Source organism: Sinocyclocheilus rhinocerous, unplaced genomic scaffold (assembly GCF_001515625.1).
Source record: "Sinocyclocheilus rhinocerous isolate Xijiao unplaced genomic scaffold, SAMN03320098_v1.1 scaffold6489, whole genome shotgun sequence".
Lineage (NCBI taxonomy): Eukaryota > Metazoa > Chordata > Actinopteri > Cypriniformes > Cyprinidae > Sinocyclocheilus > Sinocyclocheilus rhinocerous.
In genome coordinates this window covers 95,707-117,253 of record NW_015632020.1, presented here as the reverse complement: position 1 = coordinate 117,253, position 21,547 = coordinate 95,707, and the positions used below count along the sequence as shown (strand labels likewise).

The following is a 21,547-nucleotide window of genomic DNA, read 5'->3' as shown; positions in this document are numbered from 1 at the left end:
ATATCTAATTATTATATTAATATTTAACTTACATTGGAAAGGTTTCCGTGACCTCTCGCGAGATCTCGGCAAAAAGTCTCACGATTTATTTCCAGAACATGATGCATGATGGGATACACTTAGCCTTGAATAGCGCTCTGGAGCGGTATTCGAGATAGTGTGGGGACTCAGGACAGGTGCGCGGGAGGGTCGTGGTGGAAAAGCCACGTTTTGCTCCAGTTGGTGGCGGAAATACACCATTTTGTTGTTTGTCAACCGCCAATAAAATTTCAAGAAGAAGAAGAAGAGATCGTGTGGGTTTAGTATCCATTAAGCGCACTGCACTTTGGCATTTTGAAGACATGGGACAGACTTGCACACTTACTTCCTGTCGCGCGCACGCGCTCTCAAGTGGCCAAGACCGCAAGTGTGGGTATTTGGACAAGGGGTCAGAAGCTAAACACTATAGGAGGATGCGCCATTTTCTGCTGGTTCTCCTCATCTCAAGTGAGTATAATAGGCCTATTTGACAGCAGGTGCGGTTCTAGACCTTTCTTTGTGTGTTTTAAGCCCCCCTGTCTGTCGTCTCAGTCCCCCTAAAACTATAATCACCTGTCTGAACGATCGGATCAGTGCTGCTTCCTCAAAAAAGATTTCACGTGTTTTTGAAGAGTTTTCAGTGTAAACATTAAAATGATTTTAAGCCATTCAATCGCAAGTAGTGCTAAAGACAATTGAAGTAACTATAGGGCTTTGTGATCGTTTAGTTCGCTCACACAGAAGGCCGCTGTTCTGGAATATGCGTTGTCATGCTGCATCACGTGCTATCATTTTCTTCCGCGTTTTGTCGCGTTCAAGTGCTTTTGTTGTTGGAAAGAACAAGAATCACGGAGGACGGTTCATTCTTGTTTATTGATCGTGAATCTTATTAAAGCCAAAATATATATTTAGTCAATATCGAACATGTTTTGAATAAAATGTAGCGTCCCATTCACCCATTCATTGGTAACCATATACACATTCACCGGTCGCAGTAAAGTTAGCTTGCGGTTTGATATTGAGAGATTTCGTCTGGCTATAAATCCACAGTGCGCTGTCTTGGATAGGCAAATAATATCGCGTGTCATTCATCATGATTTGTAAATTCAGTGACGCGGTCCTCCTGTCAGAAATAATTTTTATTTTGCTACTCTTAATATATATATATATATATATATGTGTATATATGTGTGTGTAATATGTATATATATATGTGTGTGTGTGTAATATGTATATATGTGTGTGTAATATGTGTATGTGTGGGGTCTGAATACTTTCCGTACCCACTGTATATACACATACATACAGTGGTGGCCAAAATTATTAGAACACTAGTATTTTACCAGTTAAAAATGTTTTTAAGTCAGTTATTTTTATCTTTTGCTGTAGCGTGTCAGTATGAAATATCAGTTTATATTTCCAAACATTCATTTTGCCATTAATTGTAATAATCCAGTGAGATTTTTGTCTGACAACAGCCAGTGCTTCACACAGAGATCTGATCTGATCATCGGTGCACTTGCACATAGTTTTTCAGGGAGCTTTGCAGGTAGGTCTCTTGAAGCGTCTTGGAGACATTGCCACAGTTCTTCTGGATTGAGTCTGTCTCAGTTTATCACATTATCACATGAGAAGAGAACAGAGCAGTGGAAAACGCTAAAACATGATGAAAAACGATGGCTTCATCTAAAAAAGTGGTTTAGTATGGTCCCGGCTCCGCATCTATGGGAAATAGCCAATAAACATGGAACGCCTATTTTTCACATTCCTGATTAGTGGACTTAGGGGTTGATGGACAAGATATTGTTGTGAAAAAATTCACAAATCACGTAGGTCAAGATGGCACTGGTTTCAGTCTAATTGTTCAACGTTTGAAACTACACGCATTATAAAATTAAGTCACAACAAAAACACTGATTTCGGACCAGAGGACTGCGTCACCTGAATTCGTATATTGCATTCTAAGACAGCCCAATGTGATTTAATAACCAACTGAAATCTGGGTCTGTATTCTTAAAGCTTCTAAGAATCGTCTCAGAGAGCTCCTAATTTAGCTTAACATTTTCTAACTAGGAATCTCAGCTTAAGAGTGATTCAGGACCAATCTGAGAGCAACTCTGAGCCAGGAAAAGACAAACTTTCATCTTAGTGAGGAGGCGGGGCTGACCATCAAATGGTTCGGTTATATACGTAAATATACATGACTGTAGCAGCAAGAGAAAGCAATGTAGATGTTGTAGGAAAAACAAATAAAACTGGTCCGTACTACAGTAATGTTTCTCTTTTCTGCCATGTTTATTTAAACTGTAGATTGTGTCGTGGTTCATGATTGATGTAATGATTTGCCTGAGGTTAATATTTAACCATGTGATGCACTGTGATTCAGATTGAAATCATTTTGACTCAAATGTGTTCAAGTTGTGAAATCAGCAACCTTGCAGTGCTTTCACAATGTTTTAGTTCTATTCTACACACTTATAATAAGTAAATGTTTTACATTTTAATAACAAATGGCTAAAATAGACCATTCAGTAATTTGTACATTTTCATGTCAAACAGAAGTTACTCATGGGAGTAGTTGCATTTTGCTGAATAAAGAGAGCAACTGATTCTGTGTTAAAGTTTTATTCACATATTTAGTAAATGCATGACACAAAATGACATTAACAAAACACCTGTATATAAATATAATATACATGGGCCATGTTAAAAAAAAAGTGAAAAATGACTAAGCTTTACATACACAAGTGTCTACTATTACTGCTGTATAGGAATATTGATCAATACAAACCAAGCACATGTCATAGGATTTCTGTGGTAAGTAATACCTCCTATGGATCTGAAACCTGGAATATAATCAAAAAGGGCAAACAGGACCATGAACAAACTCCATGAAATCAGTCTAAAGGTTGGGAGAATTATTTATATAAATTATTTTTTTCCAAGTCGATGGACCCACATTATTTTTACTTGTTGAATAGGCCATTCCAGGATGACCCACATGGTTTTAATATTAGGAGAAGATCCACCAATATGTTATTTGTCAAAATGCAATAACTTTTATTTTTTTAGGCGGGGGAACTTAATGTTTTAGAAAGGCAAGTAAATATCTGATCTACTGGCCCAACCAGTCTAGCGGTCCTTATGTTGAGCCCTGAGTTTTTATTTTTTTTAGCTAGTTTGAACATGATGACCCCCACCCCCTGGACACTAATTTTCTTTCTGACCATAGATGGCACAGGATCTCAGCACTTTTGATAAATGGCTGTGCTATTTTTAATTTTGTCGTTGTATCTGAATATCAACATCTGTGAAATTTAGTCAGTCGAAACTCGAGTCAGTCGAGTTTTTTTTTGTATCTGTTAATGAGGGATTTGTGGACATCAATATTTTTAGATTTGTGGTGTAAATGTTCTATTTATTTATTTTTTTTTAAGTAAAAAGATGAAATGGAGGGTTATTTAATATTTCCATGAATTAGATGCACATCTTCACTTTCACTAAAACCTTTAAGTTAGCCTAATTGAGGAAAAACATTAAGTTTGCATTCATAGGGTTGCTATTATGACATCAATTAAAATGAGTAATTAAATATGTAAATATTCATATGCCTGTATGCAAGTCATAGAATAATTATACCTTTCAGATGAGTCTCTTCTACTGGGATTCTGCTTTGTTACTGGTTATTCAATTATTCAACTAAATTGTCGAAATAAAATTATAAATAGAATAGTTGATTTAGTATTTTACATTAATAACATTTTAAAAATATCAGTATTCATACATTCTGTAAAAGTTAAATTTAGCTGTTATGAAACAATGTAAAATCTATGTTCTATAAAGCTCAGTTGCAGCTGATGCATCATCATCCTGCACATGCTATCTTCCCCATCTTACTCTCTCACATGTCCTGGAATAAAGATGGGACTATGGCCTTGATTTGTCTTTGATTACTGAATATTGGTATAATGTGAAATTAAGTGAACATATGATATTGTGTGAGACGGTAATGCCATTTTTTTTATATTTGTAGAAAAAGATGGGCCTTGGACTTGCCAAGAACAGTTATCTAGCAGTCTCTAATGGAATTGCATTCCATTAAAATATCATTCAAAGTCTGAAATCACATTTTTTTTTAAATTAAATTTAACTTTGCAAAGAAATTAGCTAATACTTTTACTCCACAATAATTAATTAAATTGGTCAAAAGATTTCTATTTCAAATAAATACTGTTCTTCAAGCTTCCTGTGAATCATGAAAACTAATCATGATGAATCATTTCTAACACGGTTTCCACTTTCATTAAGCAGCGCAACTATTTTCAGCTGTCATAATGATAACAATAAAAATGTTTTCTGAGCAGCAAATCATATTAGAATGATTTCTGAAGGATCAGGTGACACTGAAGACTGACGGTGTGCGACTTAAAGCGGCGCTGCGCAGACAGTCCGGCGTTTGACAAAGTATCGCGAGAGCGATTCGAAAACTTAAGGAGCCATCTGCTCTCGCGGTACTATTTTGATAAATGCCTTATTGAACAAAGTATCTTGATCTTATCTTTTAGTAGAAATATTACCTTTTGAAGGGTAACGTGTGTATAACATCAATCCAACTGAAATCAGTGTAGACAATAGTTGAAGGTTGCGCTGCTGTAGCCTAATGTTACACAAAGGGAATGTCATGGACGACAACACAAAACGTGCATAACTTATGAAAAGGTAAACTACAGTTTAGGCATACTTCAGCGAGACGCTGAAACTATAGTTAGGCCTTATGAAAGTACACATACGGTATAAAATGTCGTATCCGATGTTTGACTTAAAGCGGTTTTGTTACTCGCCCCGCTCCGTTTTAGCTAGCTGCTAGCCTACTAATACACCTGTCTGTTTTGCCACAGTTTGGAGCTTCAGTGACAATAGAATCGCACGTAGCCACTAATAAAAGATTTTTACTACTACATCAAGAGACGAACCGAGCAAAACTCATGAAAATACGCCGCTTCTTCACGCTCATAACCTGTCTTGCCCTCACCGGTAAGTAAAGCATTCTAGCGTTTAGCTCTCCGTGTTGATCTCTGCGAAGTTCCGGTCACACAACGCATGCGAATGCCGGAAACCGGAAACGCAAGCTTGGAAAATAATATCGTGTGTTCTAAATTTCAGCACTGCCCTGTGAATTGGTATCACGCACTAAAGACGGTGTGACTAATAGAAGTTCGGCGGGTTAAAAATAAAGAAGAAGTTCGGCGTGCTGAATTAAAAGCGCAAACTTTAAATATGCACGATTGGAGTGTTGCAGTAAGGTGAAGTAGATAACATATTTTTACATTTAGGATATATTTATCATCTGTTATAAACTGTTCTTTAAAAAGACGCCAGAGAGCGTTACAATTTATTACGTCCGTAGAAATTTCGCGAGTGCAAAATCTAGTGAGACGTGTTTTTTTTTTTTTTTTTTTTTAAAGGTGTAAATACGTCACTAAGCAATAAAATATGTATTTTATCAGGTGCCGTGAGCGACATGACAGTGGTTGTAAAAAGGGGAGAAAACGCCACCCTACCAGTCAAAACGCCTGAAATGGGGGATGTCAACCGAGTGACGCTGCGGAGTCGTTACGAAAACGGCACACAAGTTCCCATCTTCCGCTACTGTTCTATCAAAGAGAAGAAGATGGGGTGCCCCGCCATCGACAACGACAGATTCTCACTCCAGCTTGGATCAGAGAATGCTTCTGTAATCATTCTTGATGCCAGTGCCGCTGACGCAGGAGCACACATTGTCGAAGTGATCGGGAACTACACGATCAAGGAAACGTTCAACGTTGTATTCACCGGTTAGTAATCTTGAGTGCTGTGAAAATTTATTGATATTATAACTTTATTTGGGCATGATGGGTGAATGTGACATAATAAAAAAAAAAAAGCAACAACAAAACTTACTTTGAAATCTTTTTTTTTTTTTTTTCTCTCATCAAAAATAATTTTAGAGTCTTCTGGTGACCCGTCCATCAAAGTCAGCCCACCACAAGATTTCAACACAGTTGTCATCATAGGGGTCTTCGCAGTGTTAATCATAGTGGTCACTGTTGTCAGCGTATACTTATGTAAAAAGGTAAGTATTATCACACAAAAATGTAGCAACAGGTCTGTTTTTATAACACTTATTAACAGCAGTGATCATATATTTTTACAGTGCAGTTTAGTGTGATTTAAATCTCATCCCTCTACAGAAAAACTGGAAGAAACTTGATTTCCTTGACTGCACAGTGGATTCAGAAGTGGCGGACAGTCAATCAAGCATCACTGGAGGTCAGTCCACTAGACTTGATGTCCTTGGGTTTTGTATCATGATCAAAAAACATTATTTTAATTGGGATTTAACAATTTACAACATGTGGCAAACTAGACCTTAAATGTATCAGATATTTTTAGGAAACTTTCTGACACTGACAGACAGTCATAAGGGTCGGTGCTTTAGTTTTTCAAATATTTAATCCAAAACAGTTTCATTATTTGAGTGTTTTTAAAAGACAATATTAAAACATTAAGGTTTTTGACAGATTTGCCTTTTGAGATTTGCAATGTCGACATTTTCTTTATTAGAATTGTGGGATAATTACACTGTTTTTCTAGCCCTTTTAAAAAGTGTCAAAATTAATTGTAATTCAAAAATAATCTTCACAGAGATGCATTCTGTATGAATTGCATTTTTATGTATTTTTGGTAAAGTTGTCGATCACTGTAATTTTTTTTTTTCTGAATTATGCTCAAATTGATTATCAATATTTGTTGAGCAAGACCGATATTACATATAATTGTAAAAGATTATAAAAAAGGTGGCCATTGAAATAAATATATTGTTTGTTTATTTCCATGTAGTTAATAATAACCTAACTTTAATAGCCCTGTACAAATTTGTCACTTTACTGACATAAGTACTAATAGTGCAAAACTCTCTTTTTCTTATAATCAGCAGATGAACGCGACACAGACGCATCCTCTGAGGAACACTGCTTGGTAGAGAAGAAACCAGAAGACCTTGACAGCACCCATCCAGATGCACTTAAATTAATCAATAATAATAATAATAATAATAATAATGATGATGATAATAATGATAATAAAGATGTTGTTATATATGTAAATAATTATTATTTATATGAAAGCTTGATGTAGTATCCTTATAATAATAATAATAATAATAATAATAATGTTATGAATATAAATATAAATATATAATTGTTATTATTTGAATGAAGTTTAGTTATTAAGTTTGATGCATATTTATAATAATAATAATAAATAATAATAACAATCTTTGTATTCGTTTTTATTACATTCTAAAAAATAATTTTCCTTGCTCTTGCAATGCTTGCTATTGTTGTTTGATCTTATGATTGTTGGGTTTGTAGAATGTCTTAAATGTGAGATAAGTGGGAATATATGAAGCAGTTTCGATGATAACAACACTTGCTGTATTTGTGCTGGTCAGACGAAGTCAACTAAAGTCACTTAAGATTATTCGTCATGTCATCATGACTTAGTCTTCAGCTTTCTGCTCGTACTTCGCTTCCTCTGTCAAACTCTCAGGCTGATAAAATACTTTTAGTATACCAGAGAAAATACAGTTTTATTAACCGATTTTTGGTTTTAGAGAAGACAAATCGACACCTGAAAGTTGTTTTTTTTGTGTCAGTGTCCACTCAATAGGAAATTTCTTTGATTTTTGAAGCAGGCATAGAAAATGTCAGCATTGTGTTCTGCTCTGTAATGAGTGGATAAATATAGGCAGTTTCCATATTTCATATTTAGAAGGGGACAAACATCCCTTTTTTATATATATATATATTTTTAAGGGTGTCAGTAATAGGTGATCTGTTTTCAGATCTTTCTCCCTGAACATGAACTTCAGTGTCAAAATGCTAATACTTTATAGCCCTGTCCCAAATGGTGCCCTCAGTTTATACTTTCAGCCTCATTGCCAACAGTTCTCGTAGCCTTCCATCACCATCATGTTTTTGGCCAATGTGACGTTTAATGAAAGTACCATCATCATCAAGCAAAAGCAGCTCTTCTCTGAGATGAGCAGAACCTCAGATGCTCAACCAGAAATACAACAGTGGTGATTCCCAGCAGACCAGACAGAACCAGACGAATCAGAGCCTCAGTGACGCCACAGTGATCCAGACAATCTGAAAGAGAAGAGAAATCATATAGATATAAAGTTATTCGTAAACAGTTCTGTCATTCAGTGGCTTTGGTCATTGTGGCAGGAAGAGAGTTCTGTGGTAAAAGTAGTTTGAGTTCTCGTACCTTCCCGTCCCAAACAGATCTCATTCATGTGAAGATGGACAGTTTTGTTGTTCACTGGATTCACAGCCGTGCAGCTGTAGGTCTCTGGATCATTATAATGAAGCTCTAATGCTAAACTGAGGTTGATGCTGAGATCAGGATTGCTGGTCTGTTTCAGCATTTCTCCTCCTTTATACCACGAGATGAACATGCCTCGATCATTTTTCACAGAACACAACACAGAGCAGAACTCCTCTATTGACTGTGGCTGCTTTAAAGTACCTGGAAAGAGATTTGTTTTGTGAGGTTAATTTTGAGAAAACCTTTTTGTTTTCTGTCATATTTTTTTGTCCATATGTGGAAGCTGTAGGGCGTGGGTGCCATTTCTTTTGTAAATAATGTTTTTACATTTTTCATTAGACAGGGAGGTAGTCTAATATATTGTATTTGGGTTTGATAGGGAATCTGTTGACTCACCTTGAGTTTGGTTTACACTAACAAGAGACCTGATGACAGGCACAGAAACAGGCCCTTTAAGAAAAGAAGACACTTTGAGGTGGAATTTGCAGGAAAAACAAAAATGCAAGATGAACGATGTATGAATGTTTGCCAGTGACTGCTGATACAATATAATGAACAATGAAATGATAACTGACTCAGATCTAATAGTGGCTTCTGAACTAATTATTGCATAGATATGCTGTATACAAATCTACTTTGTTTTCGCTGTTGTCTTGAATGTATTAAATGAACTGTATTTTTTTTTTTTTTGTGACTTTAGAGTAAGGTGACCAGTTTTATGAAATGGAAACAGGGACATTTCCAAGTTCAGTGATCAAAATATCATTAAAATCTCACTTATCTATGAATTAAAAAACTGGGACAATATTTAGGGGTTCAAGACCTGAAGGTGGTAGAATCCTTGCTTCATGCTCTACAATATGTCTCCACTTTTCATTTCTCTCATGGACATTTTCCAGCTGTTTTGAACTTTTTATTTTTTAAATCAGCTTTTCAAACTCCTTCTAGGCTGTTGGCTTGACTCACATGAAACTTGGCACACTTCATGCCCAGGCCCTCATGACAAAAAGTACTAATGATGCTGAAAACATTTTTCCAGACATGAATGAATGTATTGCTGTCCAATTAAATTGAAGAGACAATATTGCCAAACAGACATTCCCTCATTTTCCTGAATATTGCTGATAGTTTTTTTCTGTTTCTTATGAAGCTAAAACTTACTGTAAACATCCACTCTGAACCTTTTCTCTGAGACAGATCCACTGTGGAGAGAAACTTGATAAAGTCCAGATTCGCTGCTGCTGATGTTCCAGATGGTCAGAGCTCCAGTCTTTGGGTTCATTTTCACTCTGCCGGTTAGTGTTTCTTCATAAAAGGGTTCATAACCCTGATACATCTGTGCGATACGAACAGTTTGATCACCTCGTTTAAACAGCCATGTTACTTCACTGAGACTCTCAGTGTCTCTTGTTTGTAGAGTGAGAACATCTCCCTCCATCACAGTCTTTAACTCATCCCACTCGCCATTCACAAGATCTGAAAGAATATTAAAACTGGTTAGATATGAGTGACATTTAGTGCTAGAAAATATACAGATCTCAACTACCCATGTGCAGAATAGCATACTACCATATTACTTGTACTATTTCTGTAGTATTTTTTTTTCCTGTATGCATAAAATACCTGTTAAACTGACATTTGTTAATTGATTTACAATGACAGATGAACACTGAGGAATAATAACAATTGATTTTTAACATTTTTCTAGATTTCTTTCTAGTTAAACATACAATATAGTGAGGTAATGACAATGATTTTTGAAACTTTATTGTTGCATAATTAAATATAATTTTACATGGTGTATAAAAATGACTGTACAGTCATGCATTCTGTATGTAGAGACATTTTATGCATTTTTATAACAATCGCTGGCAGACCCCTTTCTCAATATTTAGGCCACTTTTTCTACACAGTGAGCACAGCATCAGTCTATCTGTGCTAAACTCTGGATCATTCATCATTGCTTTGACACAAAATACATTCAGCGACTACATCTGTCAAATTACATGAATTGTTTTCTCACTCAAAGCCAAAACTTGATGAACCTACAGGCCAGTTTGCACTTTCTCATGCTCTTTTCACAACTCTTAAACTTAAGATCAAAACCTAACACAATATAAAACTGAATAAGACAGAAATTTGGTATATTTCTAATATTGAAAAATATTTCAAATGTAAGAGTTAAATTATATCAAAATTATAAGATGTAGTGGAACACCTACTGTTACGTATCCGGTCCATGAACTTCCGTCTGCTAGCCATCAGAGGTCACCCTTTCCACTTCATTGACTCTCGCACTACACTGTTGCATATCACCCCGGACTACATATCCCATCATTCATTACTGGATTCTGTTCGCCGTTCGTTGACCTTCGCTAGCCCTAGGATTATTCTTGTGTCTTGTCCGCCATATACCTGTTTGCCATTGTTCGACCCTGCCTGTGTTTCTGACCTCTCTGCTTTAAATAAAGCTTGCACATGGATCTGCATGTCTCGTCAGTCCCGTAACACCTACACATGATAGTCTCTCAATTTTATTACAATCTATGCAAGTTGCAACAATATGGAAAACTAAGGAATAATTTTGTACTGTAATGTAAACTTGGACTATGTAACATACTGCAGTGAATTCTAAACAGTAGAGAGCTGTCATTCTTGTTTTGTAGAGACAAAAATTGTGTGAAGATTTTTTTTTGAAAGTTTTTAGGTGTGGTTAAGTTTGTTGATGGCTGAAGGTCTGGAATCCATGGCAGCTTTCATTGGCCAAGGCCCGCCCATGAGGCCATGTCAAACAACCAATCACAGTTCGTTTCGTTTCAGCGTCACGTTTCGGGGCGTGGAAATGTCGCCACAATAACAGACCGGTGTGTAAAACTCTCAGACGTATTTTAAAGATTCTGTGCCGCGAACTTTAAACATTTCACATACTTTTGAAACTCCAGCGTTTAGTTGATACTGATAAGTGCTCGTCGTCACAGTTGTAAACACGACGGCTTTCTTCTTTCGTGAGGGGGTTTGGCGTCACGGCATCTTTGTTTCCAGGCGGAACGTTATAGAACGCGACACACACGTCTCCCAGAAATCCTGAGAAGTTTTTGCTAGTGTATTGGGTTAATTTGAGACACATATGAAGTGTTTTGGAAGTTTTAGTGGATTTTGAATATGAAATTAACTGCTGTGCCAAGATGGAACTTGCTAAGGAGAACTGTGTGAGGAGTGAGGCGCTAAATATCGAGAAATATGTCCGAGCAATTGTTAAAAAAGGAAAGATTAAATTAAATAAAAGCTAAAAATGTAGCTAAAAGTAATTTGTTCAGAGAGCTTTAATTGAGATTTTGAAGAAATTCATTTTCAACTTGAATTTGAGAAAGTTTCCTGGAGCCCACCTCAATAAACATGGAATTTTCTCTTATTTTTCTTTGTACTCTACATCTCCCACAAACAAACTAAACTACCAAATCTAGCACACTACCTTACCCGTAGACCACCCTGGCCTCACTTCCTTCCTTCCTCTGTTTCCTTTGCAGTGATGAGGTGTGGAGTGTGTAAATGAACACCAAACCATGTCCTTTGAATCCTTCCCTTATGATGTGTTAAAGGGATAGTTCACCCAAAAATGAAAATGTGATGTTTATCTGCTTACCCCCAGGGCATCCAAGATGTAGGTCAGATAAACATCACATTTTCATTTTTGGGTGAACTATCCCTTTAAGTTAGTCTGATTTGTCATTTGTATGGTTTTATGTATTTGGATTGGATATTTAATTATTTTGAATTGAGAGAACATATATTGTTTATATATTTGATTAATTGTTAGTATGAGTGGATCTGTGAATTAGTCTGTTCCATCCTTCAACTTCATGTCATGTGAACTACTCAAGACTTCAAGCATCCAGAACTAAATGAAATAAAGGAGAGCAAAGGGTTGGTGTTTGTCCCTTTGTTTGTTTTAATCAGGCATGCCACCAAGTTTTTACACGCCCTATGAACTCAGATACAATTAACATCAGAGATCCAGCAGTTCCAGTCCTTGTTTAGAACCATATTTGCAACAAACTTGGAATTTAATTATTTTTATGGTTTCAAAACTATATAATAAAATAAATTAACACAAATTATTTTTTTGATGCACAGCCTTAATTACACATGACAAAATGTCACTAGTTAACGATAATTATGGTTCTGAGATGTAATGAATTTATAAAGAAATTTAATGAATTTATAACTTATATTTACATAATATCCATTCTTTAAACTTTAAAATTCTAAAACTATATACAAACTAAATATACTGAAAGGCAAAAACAGAGGACACTAGAAAACACTGAAAAAAAGGACATTAACAGAACAAAAAACACAACCAAAATGTCATATTAAAAATAAAATGTAAATAAAACTAAATTAAAAAAACTATAATAATGCTGATGTAAAGTTTAAAGCATGGTATACAAAAAGGTACAAAGGAAACATAAAATAATGTGGCAGGAAGTGGTCCCCTTTCCAAATAAGTTAGGCATTTATAATATTTGTAAATGTTCTTTATGCTGCTGTGCAGAATGACCTATAAATTAGTGACAAAATTTCTATATATAAAACTGAAAAGGACAAATCAAGTTTACATTTGTCATCCTCATAATAAGGTTGTCTTAATATTTCTATTTTGAGGCTTTAGAACATGTTTTTCAGTATCTATCGTAACTTATTGTGTACAGATCGCAGAACATTTTCAGAAACACTGTCATGTTAGAAACTTGAGAAGTACAAGACTTGTATGCCGCATGAATTGACTAAACTGTTGACATTTTCCAGCAAGTCCCTTGATCAGTGACCACAACCACTAAAACAAAACAGAAAAAAAATGTTTTAAAGATTTATCTTACCCTCCATACCGATGAAAAACACAATGAAAACCCACATGCTGATGGACATTTTGAACAATTATTGTATTATATGTTGGGTTGATTATCTTGATGACCCTTCTGGAGTTCAAACTCATCTGATAAACATTAAGTGAAGACTTTAGGTCTCTATATGACTTTCATCAGGAAGTGACACACTGACCACAAAATCAGATGTTACCAACTATATATAGCAGCAAAAAACCTTTCAACAATGAACTATTATTTAACAGCCTTTTATCTTAGTGACTGAGAATTTGTAAACTAATATAGACCATAAATCTAGAAGAACGTAGAACTTCGCCGCCTTTGTCATTTCTACATAAAGTTGTATTAATTGGCTCTGAGGCCTACCAATTATTTTATTTGCCATGGATACAATTCTGGAAAGTTTGTTCTTGAGTCTGCAATTTAGATGCTCATACCAGGCAGAAAGATGAAAGGTTAAAACACTTTTAACAATGGATTTATACGCAAGTTCCAAGATTTACATTTACATTTATTCATTTAGCAGATGCTTTTATCCAAAGTGACTTACAATTTTGGGAATACATCACGCAATTCATCTTAAAAAGGCAAATAGACACAGAAAGTGCTCGTAAAACCAAGTTTCAAGCATTGTTCAAATAAGTACAAGCTAGATGGGGAAAGATTAAAGAAAAGAGAAAAAGATTTTTTTTTCTTTTTTAGGATGAAGTCAGATAGTGACGAAAGAGTCGAGTTTTTAGCTGTCGCTTGAAAATTGTCAGGGAATCAGCATTCTGGATAGGGGTTGGAAGATCATTCCACCAGCCAGGAACGGTGAACGAGAATGTTCTGGAAAGTGATTTTGTGCCTCTCTGTGATGGCACCACGAGACGTCACTTGTAACATGGGCTCTTTTGGGCTTGTTGAAGACCAGTCGTGCCGCTGCATTCTGAATCATTTGTAAAGGTTTGATTTTGCATGATGGATGTCCAGCTAGAAGAGAATTGCAGTAGTCCAGCCTAGAAATGACAAGGGCCTGGACAAGAAGTTGTGCAGCATGCTCCGTTAGAAAGGGCCTGATCTTTCTGATGTTGTGCAATGCAAACCTGCAAGATCGAGCAGTTTTTGCAATGTGGTCTTTGAAAGTCAGCTGGTCATCAAAGATTACACCAAGATTTCTGACTGAAGTTGATGGGGTAATTGTAGAAGAACCTAGCTGGACAGTGAAGTCATGCTGTTGAGTTGAGAGTGGCAGGGAAGACAAGAAGCTCAGTCTTTGTCAGGTTGAGCTGTAGGTGATGTTCTTTCATACATGCCGAGATGTCCGCTAGGCAGCCTGAGATCCGTGCAGCTACCGTTGGATCATCAAAGGCTCACACACACAGTAAAGCACATTATAATTTAAGCACATTCTCAGGTTTTTTGTTACAGGTTCTGATAGGTTAATAGTACTGACAATTCTAGCAGCATCTAAACACGATGTTCTTTTCTTTACGCAGTGTGGTTATTTAAAGACGGTGTCTTGGAGACACTAAGTTCAGTTCGTAAGTAACTATCATAAGGGTTGCAGGTGAATCATAAATCTGGTGAGGGCATTTCTCATCTGGGCAGCTGTTGATTCTCTTGGAGACTGTTCAAATTCCTAAACAACCCTAACAAACAAAATATTTTCCCTTCAAAGTTGAGCTGCAGCACATCACTGGAACAGAACAATACATTCACACTGAGCATTGATACAAACTTACACACATGATTCATTGTCATAGTTTAACATACAGCAACTATATAAAATCAACTGTTGAAATCAACAATTAATCAAAGCTTTTCTTTTTTCCCCACAGCTTTTCTCTCTTACCTGACATCTCAGAAACTCTTTATGTCATGAAAAAGTCTCTATGAAAGATCAAAAAATTTTATAAAGTAATCCACAGTCGTAATCCATATGAAACAAGAGCAAAAAGCACAGGGTGAAAACAGACCGGTCACCAGCAAACACAGAGACAGACCAGCGAGGCTCCGGTCGAACAGCAACCCCAGCAGGCGACCAGGGCAGAGCCAGGAGCTTGGCAGGCAGCAAAGACAGAGCTGATGAATACCTTAGCGGAGCTGACAAGGCAGATGAACCCCTTAGCAAGCCGCCACCCCAGGAGGAACTGGAGCAGGCTCAGGAGCAAACTCCTGGACTGGAACGAGCTCTGGAGTGAACTCGTAGACTTGAGTGGACTCGTAGACTGAAGAGAACTCTGGAATGAACTCATAGACTTGAGTGGGGTCTGGAGCGGACTCATAGACTGGTGCAGGCTCAGGAGTGAACTCGTAGACTGGAGCAGACTCTGAGGGCTCCCGGACTGGACCGGGTTCATGAGTGGACTCTGAGGGCTCCCGGACTGCCAGGACCACCAGACTTGAGACCTCCAGAGTCAGGTCCTCCAGGACCACCAGACTTGAGACCACCAGAGTTGGGTCCTCCAGGACCACCGGAGTCAGGTCCTCTAGGACCACCAGACTTGAGACCACCAGAATCAGGTCCTCCAGGACCACCAGACTTGAGACCACTGGGGTAGACTTTGCTGCCCTCCTCCTTCTCGACCTTCGCTTGCGAGACTGACATAATGAAGACTCACTATCAACTGGAGCGGGCTCGGGCATCTCCGGGGGCGCTGCAGTGGGCTCAGACCGACATGATATTACTAAATTGTGGTAACAGAGATAATCAATGAAATCCCAAAAGTCGAGAGTCTTAAGCTCCTCCATCTCCCAAGGAGGCAAGGGGTTATCTAGGCAATCATTAAAGATCCTCTTTAAATCAGAGTTACAAAGTTCCATTCCTACCGCAAAGGTCCAAAAAGTCTGAGCAAGGCCTCCTACTCCCATTCCCTGTTGACACAGTGCCGCCAACATCCGGAGTCATGCCTTTCTCTCCTTCTTAGAAGCCGGAGGAAGAATTTGAATGCCCATGGTCCAAGGCTGATAATCCCAGCCTAGCTGCTGGATCTGTTGTACTGGTGGAGGAATTCTGTCACGAAGCACTCACAGACTTTATGAAAGATCCAAGTAGTGATGGGCGCGTTCTTATAATAATTTATTATTTTGAGCAGGAGTCCAGGATTGATCGGGAAAACATTTTTAAAATGCACCTACAAGGAAGAGCAATAAGACGGCATTATAAAATAAAGTATGCTTTGATTTTGAATGGCGAAGACGTCCTCACCCACAGACATTCACAGGTTCATTTTGAGGTATTAGCAAAACAACAAAGCTAATGTTTTTCACGGAACTTACGTAATTACCCATCATAAATTGTGATATAGCCTGGTTTGTTGGTCCGCTGGATCAGATTGCTTTCTCACTATAACCAAACCGTTCCAGAGTTCGTTTTCAATCGAGCCGAGACCACCTCGTTCAGGCGATCTCGGACCGTTTGTTTTGACGCGGATCCGAGCGCGATTGCTATTCGGTTCCCGTGAAAAACAGTGTTGTACATACAACTTAACCACTGATTTCTAGTCGTGTCCTTTTTTGGAGGACCAAACAAAGTAGTTTCGCTTTCACAAATTGAGACTTAAGTCTTTGCAACTTTAGCGATCTTATCTATTCACAAACAGCTTGTAACACTCCAAAGAGAAAGGAAAACTTGAAATTGCATCATATGACCCCATTAATAGTTCAGGCAAAGGGTGAGGGGAGTTGGAGTCCAATGCAAATAAACAATAGTTCAGAATAGTGCCCTCTGGTGGCTATCAAGGGCATACCAGCTGCTGACTGTGACACTTTCACACCATGATATTACATTTACACATCCGCTATTTCCGCATGTCGACTTATTAGTTTTTGCACTCAGTATCAGTAAATTTAATTCTGCTCTTTTAACGTCTCCAGTTGCCTTCAACGCAAATTTATTCAAAAAAGTCATAAACTGTCAATTTAGACTTCAAAGTATGTGCAGCAGGCTAACATGGGCATTTGAATGTGTTTGATTTATACTAGCTCCATAAACTGCTCCTAGCACCACAAATAGCTGTGGTGTGATGGATTAAAAGTTTCTGTTTAAATAGTAAAACAACGCAAGTAAACCAGTTAATCTCATATCATAACGTGCTGGTTTGGAAAGCATGTGTTTCAAAACCAGATGACAGAAATAAATAGAAGTTAGAAGTTCGTGATCTGTGCGATCAGATTTGACCGATTACATGAGTGAACGTTTAAACATGAAGAAAGTTTTAAAACACTAAATTAGAAGAGGGCGAAATACAAAAGAAAACTGCTTTTGGAAGTAGGTCTAATTGTGAGGGCGGAGAATAGAGTGCACATCCACGCGACACATACAGGTGTGTTCTCTTCTACAACTTTTCTACCTAACTTTCTCTTTCGATTTGGTTACAAACACGTAGGCTAATGGCGTCCATTTCAGGTAAGACTCAAATCCAAACAAATATATATGTTTAACACGTTAAAATACGGTAGTTACTTAAATCATAGCGCAAGAATTATTTTATTTTGCTTATTAAGTGACAGTATTTATTTAATAAATGCTGGACGACATACTGGTACAAGTGGGATAAAGGCCTGCTTTAGGGAAATATTTTTTTTTTCTTGGAGCAACGCAGAAGGCTACTTGAATTTTCGCGTGAATCGCATGAATAAAGCAGCGGCATGTATGGGACAAATTATGAATAGGCAGCGTTTGTCACCACATAAAATTATACTGTTTCACAATTTTCAGTAAGCTATTACATAGGCCTACTTAACCACTTCATCAAGGGTTTAGGCTAATATTTTATCTTCATTTTTGCCATTTGTGAACACAATACTCATATAGGCTAGTAGGGTACTCCTGTGTTATTTTGCTTATATAGCAAAAAGAAGCAGATTTATTTTTAAACCTTTTTGAGTATGTTTGTAGGGAAAAAATGTTTGCAGAAATCCACCCACGCACAGGCAGCAAAAATCAATCTGAATGTGAATGCAAGCAAGAAATAGTAACCAGGACTGCGTTTCCCAAAAGCATCTTAATCCTTAGCTATAAGTAGATCGTAGAACCATTGCCACCAATGGTCGATGCTTTTGGGAAACGCAGCCGAGCATATTTAACGATTGGCAACTACACACGCTGCATTCAATATCGGATAGATACAGTCATCAGTGCATCACTGGTGTGAGGGAAAACAACAAATCTCACAATGAAAAAAATTAATTAATTAATTTACTCTTGGCTATTTATTTTACCTTATCGGATATGCAAAAAAATATGTTGCACAAATACCGTTTTGTAATGAGTAATTCAACTGCTGCTACAATGTACGGAGTAGTGATGTTCGGTTCTTGAACGAATTGTTCTTTTGAGCCGGTTTTCAGGAAGTAACCGGTTGAGCCGGTTCACAAATCTAACTGAATTGAACTTCAGTTTCGGGTTGATGACGCAGGACGCACAGCCGAAGTAGTATGGGATTACATTTGTGTCAATAAAAATGAACGTAACTTTATAAAACTGAACGTAACTTTTCCAGAAACTATCAAAAATATGCCATTACAAAAGAAGAAAAACACAATGAAAATGAAAAAATGAACTCAGTCCACAAATTGAACATGCTCTTCAAATATGCTTCATTCTTTGTTAATGATCTTCAAAGATTCGTTTTCGCAAATCGTGGATTTTGAATGCGTTGCCACAGATTTCGTTTACGCTTCGCAAATTTTCGTTTACTGTTTTGACACAAACCTCTCGTGGGGGCGGGCTTAACAGCGATCTACTCTGATTGGCTAGAGAGCTTTTGATGGACAGCTGCTCTCTGACCTGGAAGTACAGACGTCACTCAGTGGCGCGCATATTGGAAAGCTGTCGCGGTGATTTGTGTGCAATACGTCGTGCTTTTGTTTATATTATTAAGTATGTAAATAATATTTGACCTTCGGTCGTCTCTTAGTCTGTAAAGATGAGCTCTCAGGAGAGACACGGAGCGGCATCATCTTCCTCCTCAGCTTGTCCCTCAAGGCAGCTTGAAGTAAGTTCGTGTTAATAAAGTAATCAATAACATCGATAAAAGTTTTATTCATGTACAGTGTGCAACAGGTCTGGCTATATTTGACACATTTATTGTTTAAAAACTTGATAAAGTTTTATTGATTTATTGTTTAAAAACTTTTTATGTATACCAAGATACAGTGTGTGTATAGATATAAATATAAAATAGAAATAATATGTTTGCCTAATCTTCTTTTCTTTTAATGCTACTTGTCAGGACCAAAGACAAATGTCACTTTTCCAGGTAGGCACTGAATGATGGTATATAAATTCTAAAGCTTAATAGGGTAAAACTGGTTTGCTAGTCCTTATATTGACTTAAATGTCCTAAAGGGGCTGTTTTTTTTTTGTTTGTTTGTTTTTTAAGATTTTATTGGATTTTAATTACACATTAATGCTTACTAGGCATTGTTTATATCTGCAGGAACAAGTGCAAGAAGACATTTTACAGCATATGCTGACAAAGTTTAGCTTGATTTTTCGGAATGAAACTTTAGATTTGGATTACCTCCTGGATACTGCTCAGCAAGAACTGGATTTGGCAATTACTGCATCAAATCATGTCAACATCCCAGAAGCTTTAATTATGGGTCTACAGGAGCTAATCAACATAATTAATGTAAATGTAAGTTCTGAAGAAACTTCAACAACTGCATCTGATATTGTAGCCTGCACTTGGGGAAACGTCGGACGCCCACGTTTGGATATCAGAAGGGATGACCTTGAGGAACTCCTTCATACTGCTCTCCCTGTAGAACATCTTTCTCGGATCTGTGGCGTTTCTAGAAGCACAATAAACAGAAGATTTAAGGAACACACCCTGTCTGTCAGAGCCTGCTATTCCAACATATCAGATGAAGAACTTGATCATGTTGTGAGATCAATAAAAATAAGAATGCCACATGCTGGCTACAGACTAATGAAAGGTGAACTTTTGGCTAGAGGGCACCGGATACAGTGGCACAGAATGAAGGCCTCTATGCGACGGGTGGATGGAGCTGGAATTTTGGCCAGAATGGTTCAGCTTGGTTTTATAGCTCGCAGAAGTTACTCTGTTCCTGCACCATTGTCCCTAGTTCATGTGGACACCAACCATAAGCTAATCACGTGAATATTTTCTCTCTTACACTCACTTGCATGTACACATATACAGAAAATCTTACTTTTTTCTTTACATAATGACACATGTACACACATTAAACATGCCTTCAGATATACCCTAAACTAAATGACTGCAAACAAACAGCATAGTCTTATGTTCATATTTTTGTTTTTTAGATTCAATATTGTGATATTTGGTGGGATTGATGGTTTCTCAAGAAAGGTACTGTTGGTCAAGCTCTGACTTTGTTCTGTTTTGAAACTTAAAGGGATAGTTCCCACAAAAATGAAAACTGCCATAATTTACTCACCCTCCACTTGTTCCAAACCTATATAAGTTTCTCTCTTCTGCTGAATGCAAAAGAAGATATTTTAGGTAAACAGACAGTTGATGGTAGCCATTGACTTTAGATTTGGATTACCTCCAGCAAGAACTGGATTTGGCAATTACTGCATCAAATCATGTCAACATCCCAGAAGCTTTAATTACAGGTCTACATGAGCTACTATGGAAATCAGTGGCTGCTGTCAACTGTTTGGTTAGCAACATTATTCAAAATATCTTCTTTGGTGTTCAGCAGAAGAGAGAAACTCATATAGGTTTGGAACAAGTGGAGGGTATGTAAATGGTGAGTAAATTTAAATTTTTGGGTGAACTACCGCTTTAAATGCCTGGTTTCACAGATAGGGCTTAGATTAAGCCAGCAGTAGGCTTTAGTTAAACTAGCTTTTAAGTAGCTTTAATAAAGGGTCCGTTAGACCATTACTGGAGGTCAAACATGCATTTTAATCTGGGACTAGGCTTAAGCCTTGTCTGAGAAACTGGGCTATATATATATATATATATATATATATATATATATATGATACTGCTTGCAACACTGGTCTCTAAAATGTATATTTAAAATGAAAGTTTTATTAAAAAAATATTTAAATCTTTCTCCTGAACCCCTTTTTTTCATAGATCCTATACCTTGATGCTGCTGAAAACAACAAGGCATCAACTGCCTTCTCATTCTTTCTGGAGGGTGTTCACAAACATGGGTGGCCTTCAAGGTAAGAACACTGTTAATAGGTGATGAGTCTTTATTTTAGGAGTCAACATCTTAACTACATGTTGTGTGATATCAGTGTCTGGTACTATATTTGCACAAAGCAAAATGTAATT

The 21,547-nt window shown here is 37.1% G+C and overlaps 2 protein-coding genes across 2 annotated transcripts in view; one reads left to right on the top strand and one right to left on the bottom strand.

Moving 5' to 3' along the window:
• LOC107742014 (CD48 antigen-like) overlaps positions 1-9,859 on the bottom strand; it is a 26,098-nt gene extending 16,239 nt beyond the window's left edge. Inside the window, exons 1-2 of the mRNA XM_016554856.1 lie at positions 9,553-9,859; positions 8,788-8,841 (exon numbers count right to left, since the gene is read on the bottom strand). Of these exons, the coding sequence (XP_016410342.1) occupies positions 8,788-8,841; positions 9,553-9,829 (331 nt within the window). The 5' untranslated portion in view covers positions 9,830-9,859. The remainder of the gene's footprint in view (positions 1-8,787; positions 8,842-9,552) is intronic.
• An 8,910-nt stretch (positions 9,860-18,769) lies between these two features.
• The window catches only part of LOC107742017 (uncharacterized), an 11,274-nt gene continuing 8,496 nt past the window's right edge, over positions 18,770-21,547 (top strand). The window contains exons 1-5 of the mRNA XM_016554858.1: positions 18,770-19,258; positions 19,496-19,522; positions 19,703-20,385; positions 20,557-20,602; positions 21,344-21,435. Coding sequence (XP_016410344.1) covers positions 19,190-19,258; positions 19,496-19,522; positions 19,703-20,385; positions 20,557-20,602; positions 21,344-21,435 — 917 coding nt within the window. The 5' untranslated portion in view covers positions 18,770-19,189. The remainder of the gene's footprint in view (positions 19,259-19,495; positions 19,523-19,702; positions 20,386-20,556; positions 20,603-21,343; positions 21,436-21,547) is intronic.